At 50.3% G+C, this 17,104-nt stretch overlaps 1 protein-coding gene across 7 annotated transcripts in view; it reads right to left on the bottom strand.

Annotated features, from left to right (window-relative positions):
• GOLM1 (golgi membrane protein 1) overlaps window positions 1–17,104 on the bottom strand; it is a 69,202-nt gene that overhangs the window by 36,408 nt on the left and 15,690 nt on the right. For all 7 annotated transcript variants that reach the window (XM_025423168.3, XM_049116037.1, XM_025423171.3 and 4 more), the window contains 2 exons: window positions 3,774–3,828; window positions 1,066–1,168 (listed from right to left, as the gene is read on the bottom strand). In XM_025423168.3, the coding sequence (XP_025278953.1) occupies window positions 1,066–1,168; window positions 3,774–3,828 (158 nt within the window). The remainder of the gene's footprint in view (window positions 1–1,065; window positions 1,169–3,773; window positions 3,829–17,104) is intronic.

The raw sequence follows: 17,104 nt of genomic DNA, 5'->3' as shown, positions 1-17,104 counted from the left end.
ACAGGCAGCCCCGGTGGCCCAGCGGTTTAGTGCCACCTTCAGCCCAGGATGTGATCCTGGAGACCCGGGACAGAGTCCCGCATTGGGCTTCTTTCATGGAGCCTGCTTCTCCCTCTGCCTGTGACTCTGCCTCTCTCTTTCTCTGTGTCTCTCATGAATAGGTAAATAAAATCTTCAAAAAAAAAAAAGTTGGTTTTTACTATCTTACTATGGGGTTTACCTAACTTTTTGAGTTTATTGTTTTGGTCATAAAAATATTCCCAAAAGTAAATGTGTAGGGTCATCCACTAAGAACACAATCATACTGTTAGCTGAGGATGGAGCAAATGGCGTGGTGACTTCAATTACTAATAACGTTCTGTATGTGGGACCGAGCTAGAAGGGGAGATTGTAGGTGTTCTCACCACACATGCAAAAAGATTATGGTTAATTAGCTTGATCAGGGATGTCATCCCACAATGGAGATGCATATCAAAACTTCGTGTTTTATACCTTAAACATATATAATGATTTACCAATCACACTTCAATAAAGCTGAAAAATAAAAGCATTCCATTCTCACTGTAGAAATTTGGAAAGACACTAAAAGCCTCAAAGAAACAGTGTCTACGTGCCAACATCTAGAGATAAATCACTGATATGATGCCAAAATGCCCTTCAGTCCAGGAGCTGGACTTGGGGCAGGTCTGTTGCACTTCAAGGAGACATTTTAGGAAAGGCTTTCGATTATTGACTTAACCAGCACACCTGCATTTTAAAACTTAAGGTAACTTTACAAAGGATGTTGATAAGTCATTTACTAGGAAGAGCACCACCCTCCTGTGTATTCTGGATTATGAGCCACTGGCTAGTCCTTTTCCATGGCTTTCTGAGGCACTGCTCACACTTACATGATAAAGTGTACTTTTCTAAAGGACACATCCCCTAGATAGACTGCACCTCCTGCAGAGCCTGTACATGCCAGGATGGGAGGGGTGGGCACAGCGCATCCCCACCAGCCTGCTCCCACGGCTTGGAACACAGCAGCCCCTGAGGGGTGTGCACTGGTGGCCAAGACACACTTACAGGTCGTAGGAGAACTTCCGCTCCAGGTTGGTCTGGTTCCTCTGGAACTGGAACACATCCTGCTGCAGCTTGCCGTAATTCTTCTGCAGGGCCTTTAACTGGTCTGAGCCAAGAGGAGGACCCAGAATCACGCAAGTCGCGGGCACAGCCATCATGACAACAGCAGACACATCAGAACACAGTGGGCAATGGCACACCGGCGAGTAAGGAGGGAAGGAGAGAAGGATGAGAATATTCTACAATTGGGGCAGGGGAAGCCCTGGAAATCAGCAATCTGACCAGAATATGCACCCTGACTCTTCTCTAAACCTCTCACTTAAATCACGTTTTTGACCTCTGACCCTTAAAATGATTTAGAAGGTTCTGATTACCTGTTTCTTACACATCCTGAACCCCGAGCTGTTCCACAAGGTGACACACAAGCCACCATGTCCCCTGGTCCTCAGCAGACTTATCCTTCAGCTTGTGAAACACCAATTTCCACACCTGCTCAGGGCAGCAGCCACTCATGCAGACCCCTGGCCACCAGGCTACCTGCCAGCCGCCTCCTACCACCCATCCACCCATGCCAGGCATTCCCAGATGTGCTCACTTAAATAATCCCCATTCCCCAGGCTGGGAAACAGCAGTTTTCCCTGGAGGAGATTCATCAGCCCAGTCCTGCTGCCCTGACCTCTGAGCTCCTAAAAGCCTTGCAGAAAAAAGCAGCTGCTGACAAAGGGTCAGGCTGGGTGGAAAGAAAAGCTGCCAAGAGATGACAGCAGAGGGGCCAGAAGGCCACAACCAGGGCCCGGGACACAGCTCTCAACATGCACCCCAAGGTCTGCCCTCATAACTCTAAGCCTACAGGGCTCTTGGGGGGAAAATAAAATGAAATAAAAATGAAGGACTCAATGAAATGCCAAAACACACAGCAACACGGCTCCATCTCACATGCATTTCTAGAATATACTCAAAAGGTTAAAACTGTAGGGATGCAGAACCACTCAGTGGGTGCTGGAGGCTAAGGCAGGGGACCTGCGACAAAAGGCTGGGGGGGGGGTACTTCCTAGAGGGACAGGGTCTGGTCATGACGTGGGCATCTAGGGGACTGTGCATTTGCTGAAACACACAGAACTCTACAAAGGGCACACTTTATTAGGTATAACTTACACCTCAATAAACCTCACTTAAAGTCCCAGGGTGCCTGGGTGGCTCAGTGGGTTAAGTGTTTGCCTTCAGCTCAGGTCATGATCCCAGGGTCCTGGGATGGAGCCCCGCATCAGGCTCCCTGCTCAGAAGGGGGTAGGGGAGGCCTGCTTATCCCTCATCCCTCTCCCTCCTGCTCCGCTTGTGCTTTCTCTCTAGCTCACATACTCGCTCTCAAATAAATAAATAAAATCTTTAAAAGAAAAAAAAAGCGCCATAATCAAACCAAGTATGGGTCTGGAATACAGTTGGCAATAGAAGGGATGAAGTACTGACACTCACAATGTAGACACAATGTAGATGAGTCTCACAAGGCCACAAAGGAAAGGGGAGCTCTGCAGAGCCTCAGCAATAGTGACCCACCTAACTCTGTAGGACCCTAAATCCCCCTACTCATATTCTTAGAGCCAGATTTAGAATGAGAATCTAGACCAGCACCGTCCAAATACAATGCAAGCCACGTAGGTAATTTTTCTAGCAACTACATTTTCAAGAACGAAACCAGGTGTATTATTAATTTTAATAATACATCTGATTTAGCCCAACAGCTATACGATATTATCAGGCCAACACATAATGAACATAAAGAATTATGAATTAGATATTTTATACTCTCTCTTTCCTACTATGTCTTTGAAATCTGGTACGTACAATCAGAGCACATCTCAATCCAGACGTTAAGTCTGCACTAGGAATTCTTTATCTGAATTTAGGTTTCATCAAATGTACAGTTAAAAAGTAGATGGATATACTCAAGTTGTAGATACTTAACACTACCAATAACAGAGTGGAGTCTCAATCCTAAATCACTGAAAATGACATAAAAATTTAAAACCCAGTTTCATCCCAATAGCCACATTTCAAGTGTTCACTGGTCACACGGCTCGTGGCCACCACTCTGGATAGTGTGGCTGTAGACAGACCTTCCTGTCCCAGAGGCAGGAGGGAGGCTCCGGAGCCAGTGCAAGTTTCCTACCGGCCTCATGGGATGCAGCACTCCTTCCCACAGGCCCTGAGTAGCACAGGGCCTGCTGACCCCCGCCCCCGACCTGGTCCTGCCCTCTGGACCACTGCTGCTTTGCAAGGCCCGATGGAAACCCAGCTCTGGCTGCCAACTGAAGCAGGGCAGCAAAGAATGGAATTAGATTGGGGCTGGATAGTTTTTACAATTTTCATAAAGGAAACCTAAATTCAAGGTGACTCAATTAAAAAAATCCTATATATACCACATATATTTTACAGTTCTATATATAAGGTGATTTGTTCTGTATACTTCTTAGCCTATGAAAACAAGAGAACCTGAATTCTGTACCTTACAATGTCTTCAGCAACATTTTTAAAAGGAAAAAGCTCTTTAAGGAATTGTAGTTTGGCAAAACAAATACAGTAAAGATTACTCAGTAACTCAGGATCCTACTCATCATTAGATTAGAACAAGAACCCCTAGAGAGGACAAGAGGAAAGGTGACCCTTTCCTAAAAGGCCTAACATCTGCTGTCAAGGAGGGGATGAGAACTCACCTTGCAGGGTTCTGATGAGCCTCTCACCTGTGGTGATATTATTCACTAAAACTGCCTGCAAGGAAGATAAACACAAAATGAAACATGCTGGCAACCTAACAACTTCGAAGAGTCTTGATAAGATGTTCCAACTGGGGAAAGGGAGTAACACTCCTCCCCCACCCCACCCCCCTTGCCTCAGCGTCTGTGGCAGGGAAGCGACGGGTTGCAGATGCTGCTGCAGCCGGAAAGGAGCTCACGGGGTCAGAGCTTTGCTTTCCCAATGACAGCCTGTAACCCTCAAGGGCTAAGTGGATCCTGCCTCTGTTTGGGCCCCAGGATGTGCTTTCTTCCACGAAAGCTGCAGCAGCAACTGGGGATTTTCCCAGGAGGGCAGGGGAGGGGTTCACATGATGTGACACCAAGCAGGGGAGACCAAAAACAGAGGAGGAGGAAGAGACAACACAGGACTCAGGAGAACAGTGAAAACTAAGGGAAAAGTAAGGAAAGAAGGTGTGAAGTGTACGTGACAAATGCCCACACCGGCCAGGGGACCCTCAGGCCTCTGCAGTCGGCTCCCTCCTCACACCGGGTTCTAAGAGGTGGGCCGCACATGAGCCCATTTTACAGGACAGGAAACTGAGGCACAGACTGGTGAAAAGACTCAAGGCCATGAGGCTTTCTCCACAGCAAACAGACAAAGCCTGAACCTGAGCCCAGCAGGTCTGATCCGGGTAGATTGGGCTCTGAGCCCCCAGCAGGCGCCCAGGCTAGGGGGCTGGACCCTGTGCCAAAAGCAAACATCCGACGAAGAGGTGACTAGAATACCAAACATCTGAGCGCCTCACACAGGCAGGCGCTGCTTTGTTCACACACCGAGCCGTGAACATTTCCTACTGTGTAACGACCAACAAAGCCTGCAAACACCACACCCTGGACACGCTGCCTGCAACTCGGAGACACGCCTCTGCCCAGTTCCCACTTAACGATGGGTAGTGACAACCGCGCCACCGCCCGTGTCCATGCCTCTCACTTCCTCCCAGGCCTCTGCCCAGACCTTCCTTTCTCTTTGGCTCAGACAGAGTTTTCTGGAGTACAGGGGTGTGCTCCCAGAAATGAAACCTGGCCAAACAAACCATGTTTATTTTGGGAGATCTGAGGACATGGAACATTTCCTGGCACAAGAGGAAGTAAATCACAGTGACGGGTCTCAGGGACAGATTACCAAGGGGAGTGTTAGTCGATGGCCTAGGGGGTGGAGGACAGAAGGGAAGCCTAAGTGACGGGGCCCCCGCACGGCGCGGATGCGACCAGCACCGCTCAGGGACGGCAGGATGCCCACTGTTCCATCTAGAGCCAAAAAGACCCGGAGTAGAATCTTGGAGAGAGATCTGCACCTGTGCTCAGGACAGCTGGGCGCTAGGAGCAACCCATCCTCAACAGGTGCCCGGGATGGAAGCTGTGGCAGTGCCCCTCAACGGAACATCACGTGGCCTTTTTTTTTTTTTTTTAAGATTTTATTTATTTATTCATGAGAGACAGAGAGAGAGAGGCAGAGACACAGGCAGAGGGAGAAGCAGGCTCCACGCAGGGAGCCCGATGTGGGACTCGATCCCGGGTCTCCAGGATCACACCCCAAGCGGAAGGCGGCGCTAAACCGCTGAGCCACCGGGGGTTGCCCTCATGCGGCCTTTAAAACAAGTGACGGCGACGTGCTGTTACAACACGGATGTACCTTGAGTGCACTGAGCGAGGCCAGTAGAATTACTGCCTGGTTCCACTTCCACTCATGTATTCTTTTAAGAGAAATTGCACATGAGCAGGGGTGGGGGAGTGGGTAGAGGGAAAGAAACTCAAGCAGGCTTCATGTCCAGCATAGAGCCTGATACGGGGCTCAATCTCACGATCCTGAGGTCATGACCTGAACTGTGACCAGGAGTTGGATGCTCAGCCAACTGAGTCCCCAGGCACCCCAGGATATATCCCACGTGTTCCTTCTCCACGTGTTCCCCTTGGCCCCACTCCAAGAAATCCACCCCGGAGTCTGCAACTATCTGAGGGTCGAGGAAGTATCCAAGGAAATGTCTGTCTCCCATGTAACTCCATTCTTCTAAAGATATTTTAGTTATCTTCCCCCATCTATTTATTTATGCATGGAAAAGTACAGATTGCACCCAAGTCAATGAGAAAAGGATCCTGGAACGCCATCAGGATATTTTATATGGAGTTTTATATTTATTGAAAATCTTGTTAAATCATCTTCAGGGAATAATGAAAATGCTTCTAGCTTTTTGGAGATTCAATTAAAAAAATCTGCATTAAACTGTATTATTTTTAAATGAATTCTATATTCTACTCTAAACAACCCTGCTGTTTTTCCACATTTTGGTGCAGAGCGACTCTGGGAGAAGTGGAGGGCATCGCGTGTGGACGGCCCCCGGGGACACCCAGCGGCAGTCACTGCCACCAGCACGTAACTGAAACTGGGCTCGGAAGACCTCGGGATGAACCACCCACGGACACATCTATTATCACTGTTCTATTCTGAGACACGCGTATATTTGATCAAACAACTTCCGTATCAGACTCCTGGATAAAGCAGCTCAACATGTTGTAGTAAATTTTCAATACAGTAATTTGACAATAAATCCGACTGCTCTAAAAGCGCCAGAAGATGTAAATGACTAACTTTTCAAAATCTGACCTTCTGGAAAGCTCACTGGAGGTGCGGCGCAGACCACATGACAGAGGAGAAAAGGCCCACGCACTGGCACTGCTCTGCGTGGTTCGCTCACTGAAATAACCTGCTTTGAAGGCAAGACCCCCCTCATGTAAGCCTGACTTAGAGGCCCGTCAGACTAAGCCCCGTCCCCCGCGGGGCCTGGAGAAGCTCTGTGTAAGGAAGGACACTCCTGTGAGTGTGTCGGGGAGAGACCTCGGAGACAGAGCAGTCCTGGTGACCGTGAAGGACGCCGACAATGAAGGCAGAATATGAACTACTCATTAGTCTTCCCATCCCCCTCACCGATTTCAAAGTCTCCCAGAGCAGCACTACCCAAGGGAAAGGTAGTGTCAGTCCCGGGCAGACCCTTAACAATTTCTAGTAGTCATATTAAAGTGGAGAGAAACAGATTGGGTAGAGGATCAGCACAAACATTTCCCCAAAGATGATACACAAATGGCCAGTCAGCACCAGAGAGACGCTCACCGCCGCCAGTCGCCACTGCAACACGCGCCCCGATGAGAGGGCACCGTGTCACACACACTGGCACGGCTTCAAGCTAAAAATGAATAAACAGCAAAAAGGAAAATAAATATGGACAAGTATGGGAGAAAGTGCAGAGACACTGGAACCCTCAAACACGGCTGAGGAGAATGGGAGATGGCACAGTCGCTGCAGAAAGAGGCTCGGCAGTTTCCCAAGAAGTTGAACGGCTGTCACACGACCCAGCCCTCCTCTTCTTAGGTATACCCAAGAGAATCACAAGTACGTGTCTGTACGACATGTGTCCCCAGACGTTCACAGCAGAATTATTCATAGCAGCCAAAAGGTGGAAACACCTCAAACATCTATCAAGTGAGGAACCCGATAGACAAAATGTGGTATAGCCACGGCGTGGAGTATTATGCAGCTGTAAAAAAGAATGAAGTTTTGACACGTGCCGTGAGGCCTGAAAACACTAGGTTGAGTGCAAGAAGCCAGACACAAACACACACACACACACACACACAAACACAGCCAGACACAAAAGCCACAAAATGTAGGATCCACAGAGAGGAAATGCCCAGAGCAGGGAAATCTGGAGAGCCCCCAAGTACATTAGTGGGAGGTGGGGTCTGGGGTAAGGAGACCTGGGGACTGTCTGGTTAATGCATGTGGGATTTCTCTCGGGGGCGATGAAAATGTTCTGGATGAGACGGTGCTGGTGGCTGCACCATAACATGAACATACCAAACCCACCAAACCTACCAAATGATACACTTTAAAATGGCTAAAGTGGTAATGCTTATAGGTCCTGTGATTTTTGTTCCAATTAACAAAAAGAAACAGGTGAAATTAAATACCTTATTTAATCTGGCACACCCAAATTATCATTTCAGAATGTAATCAACACAGAACAGTATGAATGAGGGTATTTTTTTTTCCATACCAAGCCTTCGAAATCTAGCATATTTTTACATTTTTACAGCACATCTCAAATGGGACATTGTCAATGTTCAACTAGCCACCTGCTCGTGGGACAGCACAGACCCTGAGGAATAGGAAGGGAGGGAAGAGTCAGCTGGCAAAGAAGTGCCAAGGAGTTATTTATTTATGGTGTTGTGCTAAGATTACACACTCACACCACCACCAAAATAAGCCCAGGAGACACGGCTGTCCTCAGGCCAAGGGCCCAGGTGAAGGATTCCAGAACTCAGCAAACCTGCCCAGCATGTGTATCAGGGGTCCAGCACGAGCCTCGGCCTGGAGGCACAAAGGTGGGCCACCCACACTACTGCCCCCAGCTCACCTCCCCAAAAGGCAAACAGAGGGGTGTGCAGGGGGACTCCAGGTCCATGCCACTCTGGTGCAGCAGAGAAGGTCTCCAGAGAGGCTGGGCCTACGCACTAAATGCAAGGTCTCCTCAGGGAGCTGGAGACCCAGGACTCCAGGAAGCGCGGGAACCTGCAGCCTAGCTCCTCAAAGCTCCAGCACACAGCAGGGCACAGGAGTGAGTATGTGCACGTGCAGGAGGAGACGGAGACGGACAGAGCATCAGTGCAAGGATGCTGGCGTGTGGAAGACGTTCTGCTGTGTGAAAGGAAGCTGACACAAAAGGACACATACCACAAGATCCCACTGATGTGAGACATGGAGGGTAGTCGGATTCGGAGATGGGAGGAGACACTGTGGTTGCCAGGACCCGGGGGAAGAGGGAATGGGGCTGGTGCTTCCCTGGGGAAGGCGGAAAAGCTCTGGAGGGTATGGCAGGTGCATAGCAATGTGAGCATAATTAATGCCACTGAACCGTGCATTCAGATATGGTTTAAACGGTCATTTTATATGACGCACCTTTTACCACAATGAAAACAATAGCCAAACCCCACAAAGAGCATGAGATAGGTGGGTCAGTGGACAAGTGAGCGTGTGAGAACATGGAGGCCAGAGCGCAGCAGTGGGCTGGGAGTGAACAGGAGAGCAGGGGGCAAGAGTGCATGCTCCGGGGTCACAGCCAGCAGAGTGAGCAGGAGGGCGGCGGGTCGGAGGGGCCACAGGGGCTATGGGTGGGCAGGAAGGTGGGGCTGCGCTGTGGACACGGGACCACGGGCTCAAGCCACAGAGTAGTAAGGGGCGGGCGGGGGGGGGGGGTGGGTAAACAAACCTCTAGGTGAAGCTTAGAAAAGAGAAACCCAACCACCCAGGACACCACCCCGTTACGCACAGGACATAGCTACTCTCCGCACCCCAACAGCTCCCACCAGAAGGTCCCACCAGATGTCAGAAGGGTGGAACATCTCCGGCCCCGGAGGGCTGGGAAAGCAGCACCTGCAATGGCTGGAGGGACCGGAGGCTCAGGTTGGGTGGCCTGGGCAGGTCGCCAGCACCCACAGCTCTGCAGAGCAAGGTCCGTGAGGGGTGCCTTCCATCATGGGGACAAGCATGAGGCCCCAGAGGAAGGAGCTCTGGACAGAGGGTGGCCTCTTCACAGGGGGCCTACTGTGGGCATTAGGTCTTCTCTTTCCACATGAGGATTTGAACAATTTCTCCACCCGCACCTGTGGTTAAGACTACAGCTCTGCAAACGGGGTTGGGGGTGGGGGTGGGGGGCACGGATACTAAGATGAAAGAGGAAACAACACAAGAGACTCCTAACTGGAAAATGAACAAGGAGTAGTGGAAAGGGAGGTGGGCGGGGGGGTGGGGTGACTGGGTGATGGAGGGCACTTGACGGGATGAGTGCTGGGTGTTATGCTATATGTTGGCAAATCAAACTCCAATAAAAATATATATACAAAAATAAATAAATAAAATAAAATTATCTCTTAGTGTTCAAAAAAAAAAAGAAAAAGGAAACAAAACCGATGCCTATCAGATCACATAACTCAGAATAATCCCAGTTCGCCGCCCCCAACCCCCCTCCTTCAGCCCTCTGAGGAAATCAATGACAAGGTAGGTCAGATGTTCTGTACGAGTTTCACAGCAGACGCTGGTCCTGCGGGGTGAGGAAGTTCAGATGTGGGGGGGGGGGGGGTTGGCGTCTCCAGATCAGACAAAAGCAGCCCCAGAAGCACCTGCCACTCCTCCCAGTTAGGCAAGACAGCAATGCACCTGCTCCGCCCCCGCCCTGCCAGCAGCCTTGCCAGTGCCCCCACCCACCCACCCCCGCCCCGCGCCCCATCACACCTGGGGGGGTCGGTCCCAGGCCCCTTCCCATGGGTGGGGCGGGGGGCGGTGCAGGAAAGGGGGTCCGTTGCTCCCCACACATAAGCAACTTGTGTTCAATGGCGAAGCTGCCAGAAGGATGTAGTCAGCAGCTAGAGAATTCCCAACCTGACAGACCCCGTTTCCTCAGGGACCCAGACCTCAGAGGAGCTGCCCTCTGCGCATTCCCACCCCTGTGAAGCCACATCCCAGCGCCTGTCATGCCTGCAGCCCCACCTCCTGACACTCATGCCTGCTCACTCCACGGGCTCAAGCTCCTCCCGCCTCCACCCCGCCTCCTCTCTGCCCACTCCCTCCCTAGCATGCCCCCCAGACTGCCCCCCAGACCGGGGCCTGCCCTTCAAAGCCCCAGATAGGGCCTGGCCAGCTCGGTTCCATCCACAGCCTAAGCGCTCCCATCCCCAAACTCAGTCCAAACTCCTGAGTGGCTAGAAGACCCTTCCTGAAGGGCTGTGTCTGCTCTCAGGGCACAATCTGCCCACTCCCCACGCTCAGCCATGGGGGGCGGGCGGACACAGTCTCGGGGCGCTCCCAGGTGAGGCAGCACAGGAACACCTGCCCCAGCCTGGTGCTGGAGGCAGACTGGCTGCCCCCAACCCCGCCCCCGTCTGTGGGACACAAGTGCTCCTGCGCTACCCTGAACATCTTGCATACCTACTGCCTGTGGGATCTAGATTCCCATCAGATGCACTCACTTGACACTGAAAGACTGAGCGGTTAGGGGGTCAGGGTACAGAGGGGCCAGATGCAGGTCGCAGGTGCAGCCTCCAGCCATCTGGGAGCCACCTGTGGACGAGATGCTCTCCAGACCCTTCTCACCTTTCTGCAGGCACCCACATCCCTGCACTAAGCCCTTGCTGCTTCACACAGCTGGAATGGTTTCTCTGTCTGCCCCTGGCCCCGACAGACCCGTTGACTCGCCTTTCTCCACCACTCAGGGCACCCTGGGGACGCGGGACACAGCCCGGCCCATCCCCAGCACACTCCCAGCACCCAGCAGGGGAAATACTGGAGACTTCTGTCTGGAAAATCAGTGGGATTAAAAACAGAAAAGCTCTTGTAGAACCCTTCTGGGCTTCAATCAATCACAGTGATAAGAGGTGATTAAAAAAAAAAAAAAATCAAAGAAACTGTTTTGACCTGCACAAGTCAGCTCTGGCCCCCAGGAAAACCACCTCCCCAGAAGGTAATCCCCAAGCTCTCCAATGAAGCCAGAACACTCTGAATGCCACAGGAGATGTTTCGGTGGGGCCAGGGGGACCGGGGCGGGGTGGGCTGGGGACTGGTCTACACCCCCACTCAGCACTAACCAGCCAGCCTCCCTCAGGCACCTCCAGAAGTGAGAGGTGCTAGGGTGAAAGCACTCTGAAGATTCTAGGGCAGGATAGATGACCAGACTTCTTAAGGATGGCCACTTCCTCTTTACAAAGTTACTTTCAGAGCCAAATGCAGCTACAGTTGCGGGGAGCGGCCCTTCCTACCCCCTCCCACCCCCAGTTCAAACCCAGCACTCACGAGCCAAACCAGGTTGGCCCTCTGGCTTTCACTGCCCAGGGGCCACGGAAAGGTCTGCTCTGCTCAGTGACCCCTTACAGCAGCAAGGCGGGGGGCGGGGGAGGGGGGTGTTCAGACCACACATGCCCCCCACCTCGTGCCCCCACTACTGTGGAGAGCCCGGGTCACAGAGGTGGGAGGCAGAGGTGAGGCAGGCCCCTTCCCCCTCCGCCTTCCTAGCTGCCCCTCCCTATAAGCTTTTCTCTTTCTGGACTCCAAACAGTTAACACTTGGCCAACATCTGGTCTCCTAGCCTGCAGCCTGGCTCTAACCCTCTGGCTTTTCCTCAATCAGCTCCTTCCCCTTATAAACGACTGTGACCCAAGCCTTTCTCCAGCCTTGCTGCAGCATTAATTTACATACTTAACAAATAAGTGAAAAGTCCAAAGCTCTAGGGGGATGAATGGCTGCAAGAAAGCAGCCTGGCACGAAGGTCACAAACACAAATACAGAGAAGGAGACTATTTCTGACTAATTCTACAGAGCCAGAAAGCCAACACAATAGCAGGAAGCTCCGTGATCACAGCCCTGAGCCTCTGAGTCACTGGGGTCTCTCAGGCTCCTCCTCCAAGCACTTCAGAGATAGGCATAACCTGCCTGCACACACCTTTAGGGCCACCTGGAGGCTGGGGGGGCACCAGAGACCCTGGTAAGTCTTCAGACCTGAAAATATTAATCAGCCTTCTGACAACAAAATGAAAGACTGAATTCAAGCACTCTGTGCCAGCTTCAGGAGAGAAGCAGACCTTTACAAGCAATTCTCCATTCGCTTTTGGCAAAAACTACCTAAAATCTGGGGATCTGTTCTTACTTAGGCCCTTTAAAGACTAGTTTGATATGTAAACAAATATTTACTTGGAAAAAAGGGGGAGGCGCCTGGGTGTCTGCTTTCAATTGAGGTCATGAACCCAGGGTCCTTGGATCGAGCCTCGAGCCAAGCCTCACGTGAGCCTCACGTTGGGATCCTTGCTCGGTGAGGAGCCTGCTTCTCCTCCTCATTCTACTCCTCTCCCTGCTTATGCAACCTTTCAAATAAAATCTTAAAAAAAAAAAAAAAAGAAAGAATTTCACCACAAATGTGATGGCTTAAAAACATGACTCCCAAGTCTCTGTCACCGCTCCCACTGGTGAAGCCTAACTCCCACCCTTTTCAGTTTGGGCTGGCCTCAGTAACCTGCTCCTAGGAATGCTGAAGAAGTGACCCACTCAGTGAAAGGCCTAGTGAGTTGGACAGTGTGCCCCCAAACTTCATGTCTTCCCAGAATCTAAGAAGCACCTTATTCAGAGACAGGGTCTATGCGGATATAATCCAGGCGACATGAAGTCATGAGGGTGGGCTGGAAGCCAGTAGGACTACGGGGTAGAGGGGCAGACACACAGGGAGATGGCCGGGACTGGAGCGAGACTTCTAGGACCTATGCAGACCAGGTCAGAGACTGCAGGCAAACAGCAGAGACCAGAGCCGGTTCTAGAAGGAGCCTCCCCCGGAGCCTTCTGGGGAACACAGCCCTGGCTGACACCTTGATCTGGAACTTCTAGCCTCCAGAACCACGAAAGAATAAACTTTTGTTGTTTTAAGCCACCTGGTTTGTGGTACTTTGTTACAGGCCAGCCCTGGGAAATGCCTACAAAAGGTAACAGCCTCCCACAGGGGCACTCCCTCCCTCCTGTGGGGATGGCGCCTCAGGAACCTTCCAGCCTGCAAGCTTCAAGGAGGCCCAGCAAGCCGTGGCGGGAAAGCCACCCTATGTGCTGGGGGCCTCGACCCCACTGAGGTCTGGGGTCACTGACACCAGCACCTGAGTGAGGGAAGCTGCAGGTGACGGTGAGCCTTCTGGCACCCAGATAGAACATGGAACAGACCAGTATCTACTGAGCCCTCCCAACTGCAGATGTGTGTGCGCAAAATAAATGCCATCATGGCTTTAAACTACTATGTTTTGGAGTAACTTGTGATACAGCAAATAAGCAGACCACCACATGTCTATATAACCCCGTTCCCCTAAATGACGCGTGTATCTTCATGTTCAAAACACAGGCACCTGTGCCAATGAGGCATCAAGGTAACCTGCAAAAGTTCCCTTTAGCAAACACTTATGAACTATATCCTTGTCTGGAAGTTGGCCCCTCCGTGCCCCTAAGATAACCATACATATTAAGTCAGGTGTTTCTGGGTTTTTAATGATGTGCAAAAACCAGATGTGTTCCAAAGTGTTTCTCATTTAAAAGGCCCCCCTTATGTTCTAGCATCTTCACAGCACATGTACGTTTATAAAAGCTTGAGTATAACGATGATTTATAAATGCTTAGCTATCATCTGAATGTTTTAAAAAGGGTGTGAGGGGTTCTCAGTGGTTAACCCTGGAGGGATGGAATTACAGGGGATTAAAATTTTTTTTTTTTGGTATTTTCAAAACTAACAATAACAGTATTTCAATAATTTAAAAGATAACTGTTTTGAAAGTTACTGAAGGCTGCTGTACACAATCATTTTGTTTGTTTCAGAAAACTGAACATCCCTTCTCATCTACAGCTCAGGAAGCGACCATACCAGTGCTCCCACCAAGTGACAGAAGTCCTAGAAGGATGAAGTATGCAGAAACCTGCAGAGCTGCAATTATGCAGTCAAATCATCTTAACCACACCTCTTTCTGCAACAGAAGGGGAAGTAGAAAAGAAGGGAAATGAAAACAACAGGTCCATCTTCAAGGAGCAGCTAAAGTCTCACATGAAGTGTTTATCACATAAAAATCTGAGGCTTTGGTTCACATTAAAAAAAAAATCAGTGGGATTTGGTTCATATTACCAAAACAGAAGCCAACTGACATGTCAATGCTCCAGACAGTGGACACCTGCAGAAGTTCAGAAATATGAACTCTAAAACCACCAAACATCATAATAGTGACTGGATGGGTGAAACGGGTGCTGGGGACAAAGAAGGGCAGGTGTCGTTAGGAGCACCAGGTGATGGATGGCAGCGCTGAATCACCATATTGTCCACCTGAAGCTGGCAGAACACTCGACTATGCCGAAATCACAATTTTAAAAAATTCATAATAGTAACCATCTTTGGGCAGGAGGGAAAGGAGGAAGGAACAAAGAGAACCTCAACTTGATAATGGTTTTTGTTTTAAATAATTTCTGGGAGAGATATTAGCTTATCATTCCTCTGACCTCTCTGCATGTCCTGCTCTTTCATACTAAAACTGCTCCAGGGATCATTCCAGCACCAAAGCAAAGCCAGCTGGCGAGACCTCATGTGACGTTTCACACCTGCCTGCCCACTCTGGGGGACATCTGAAGGGGCGCCTGAGAAGCCAGTCTCAGTGCTGAGGACCTGCAGGCACACCCATATTCCAAGTCGGCAGGAGTTGGCAATGTTGGGGGAAAAAAGTGGTGAGCAGGAGGTTTGCAACTTGGCACATCTTCTAAAAATTTTCAGGGATTCCAGTAAACGTGGGTAAAGATGTAAGAAATAGCTTAGAAAAAAACAGTATCAATGTCAATTACTTTGTAAGAGCACTGCCAGATTACCTTCAGAGAATTCTCTCTTAATCATAATGCCCTCCACTTTAAAATCATTTCATTGAGAAAGGGTCAATAAAATGAAAATCCGGATAAGACTATTTTATTTTTAAAAGTACAATACTGGGGTGCCTAGGTGGCTCAGGGGTTGAGCATCGGTCTTTGGCTCAGGTCGTGATCCCAGAGTCCAGGGATCGAGTCCCGCATCAGGCTCTTTGCCTGCTTCTCCCTCTGACTGTGTCTCTCATAAATAAATAAAAGCTTTAAAAATATAAAAATAAAAAAACAAAAGTGTAATACTGCAAAACATCCAACATTTCCTCATCAGTGTCTGGATGAGCTACCTGTGTTGAAAAGATCTGGGCAGGTAGGAAAAATTGTACATCTGCACATGTTATATGTATCATCTTTTAAGAAAAATTAAATATTCTCCAAGGCCCAACACCCAGAAAGTCTGATCCAGTGTATATTTAAAATCCCCAGTGGGATCCCTGGGTGGCTCAGCGGTTCAGCGCCTGCCTTTGGCTCAGGGCATGATCCCGGAGTTCCAGGATCGAGTCCCGCGTCAGGCTCCTGGCATGGAGCCTGCTTCTCCCTCTGCCTGTGTGTGTGTGTGTGTCTCTCTGTGTGTCTCTCATGAATAAATAAAATCTTTACAAGTAAAAAATAATATTTGTATTTGCGTAAGTGCCCAGGCGATTGCGACGTGCTGCCTGGCAGGGCCTGAGTTCTCTCAAACAACTTTCCTAACAAAACTAAGTTCATAAACGCCAACTTAATAAGCTGGACTGATAAGCCCACATCACTGAACACAACCGAGGAACAGAGGCTTTCCCAGGGAGCACAGCCCCCTGTTACAAGGTGCCCGACACACCGTTCACAGCCCGATTCTGGACCAAACAGCAAAAGGGAAAAGATACCAGAGCCCAAAGGAGGCCCCGGCTCGGCCCTGTGCTCTCCGGCAAGCAGGACAGTCCATCAGCAGCCACGCCCAGCCTGTCCCCAGAGTTCTCTGCCTTAGCATTCAAACCCGTGCTGCCCAACGTGGCTACCCAAATGTAGTCAAAACTAAACAAAGTTCACAATTCAGTTCCTCAGGCCCAGCAGCCACATTTCAGGTGTCCGACAGCCATACAGAGCCAGGGGACGTGGTTCAGCAGAACACCACGAATGGCTGTTTCCCTCCTCGGGAATTCTATCACACGGAGCTGTCCCGAAGCACTGATTTCATGACCACATTTTTCCTGAGGGGTCTGGCCTTCAAGCTCCTATCCAGGTGCCACCTGATGGCCACAATACTGTGCAGAGAACAGTGGCCATCCAAGGGGGGGTGGGGGAGACTCCAGGAGGTCAGAAATCTCTAAGTCATGTGACACTTGCAAACCGCACCCCCCAGATGCTGACACCCCGTCATCTCATGGCCAAGAAGCTCCATCAGACCATCAGACGATTCTTTAACATTCTGAAAAAGAGCCTGATTCCAATTCATACTACCAGTGCTAACCTGAGAGAGAATGAACGTCCTGATGTAACAGCCAACCCTCCCTCTCTGAGAACCGCCTAGCCACACTGAAAGATTCGGGTGGGGTTTTTTGCCTGGGAATTTGGAATTGGGGCTCAAAGAGAGCTAGCTGGAATCCCTTGGTCTTCTGAAGCATGCAGATAAACACAGCATCTCATCACCTGGCTTCAGCAACTAGGGACTTGGGCCGGCCTGGTTACCTGGGGCCCCTGCCACAGCCCCAGTGTTACGCAGGGAGGGAGGGTTCTGGAGCACACCCCCTCACCGTGGCCTGCGTCTGCACAGAGCGGAGGGCGGCACTCCTGCAGGCTGCAGGGATCTGGGCCT

This window comes from Canis lupus, chromosome 1 (assembly GCF_003254725.2).
Source record: "Canis lupus dingo isolate Sandy chromosome 1, ASM325472v2, whole genome shotgun sequence".
NCBI lineage: Eukaryota > Metazoa > Chordata > Mammalia > Carnivora > Canidae > Canis > Canis lupus.
Note: the sequence above shows the minus strand (reverse complement) of the source record. Positions and strands in the feature narration are given on the sequence as shown.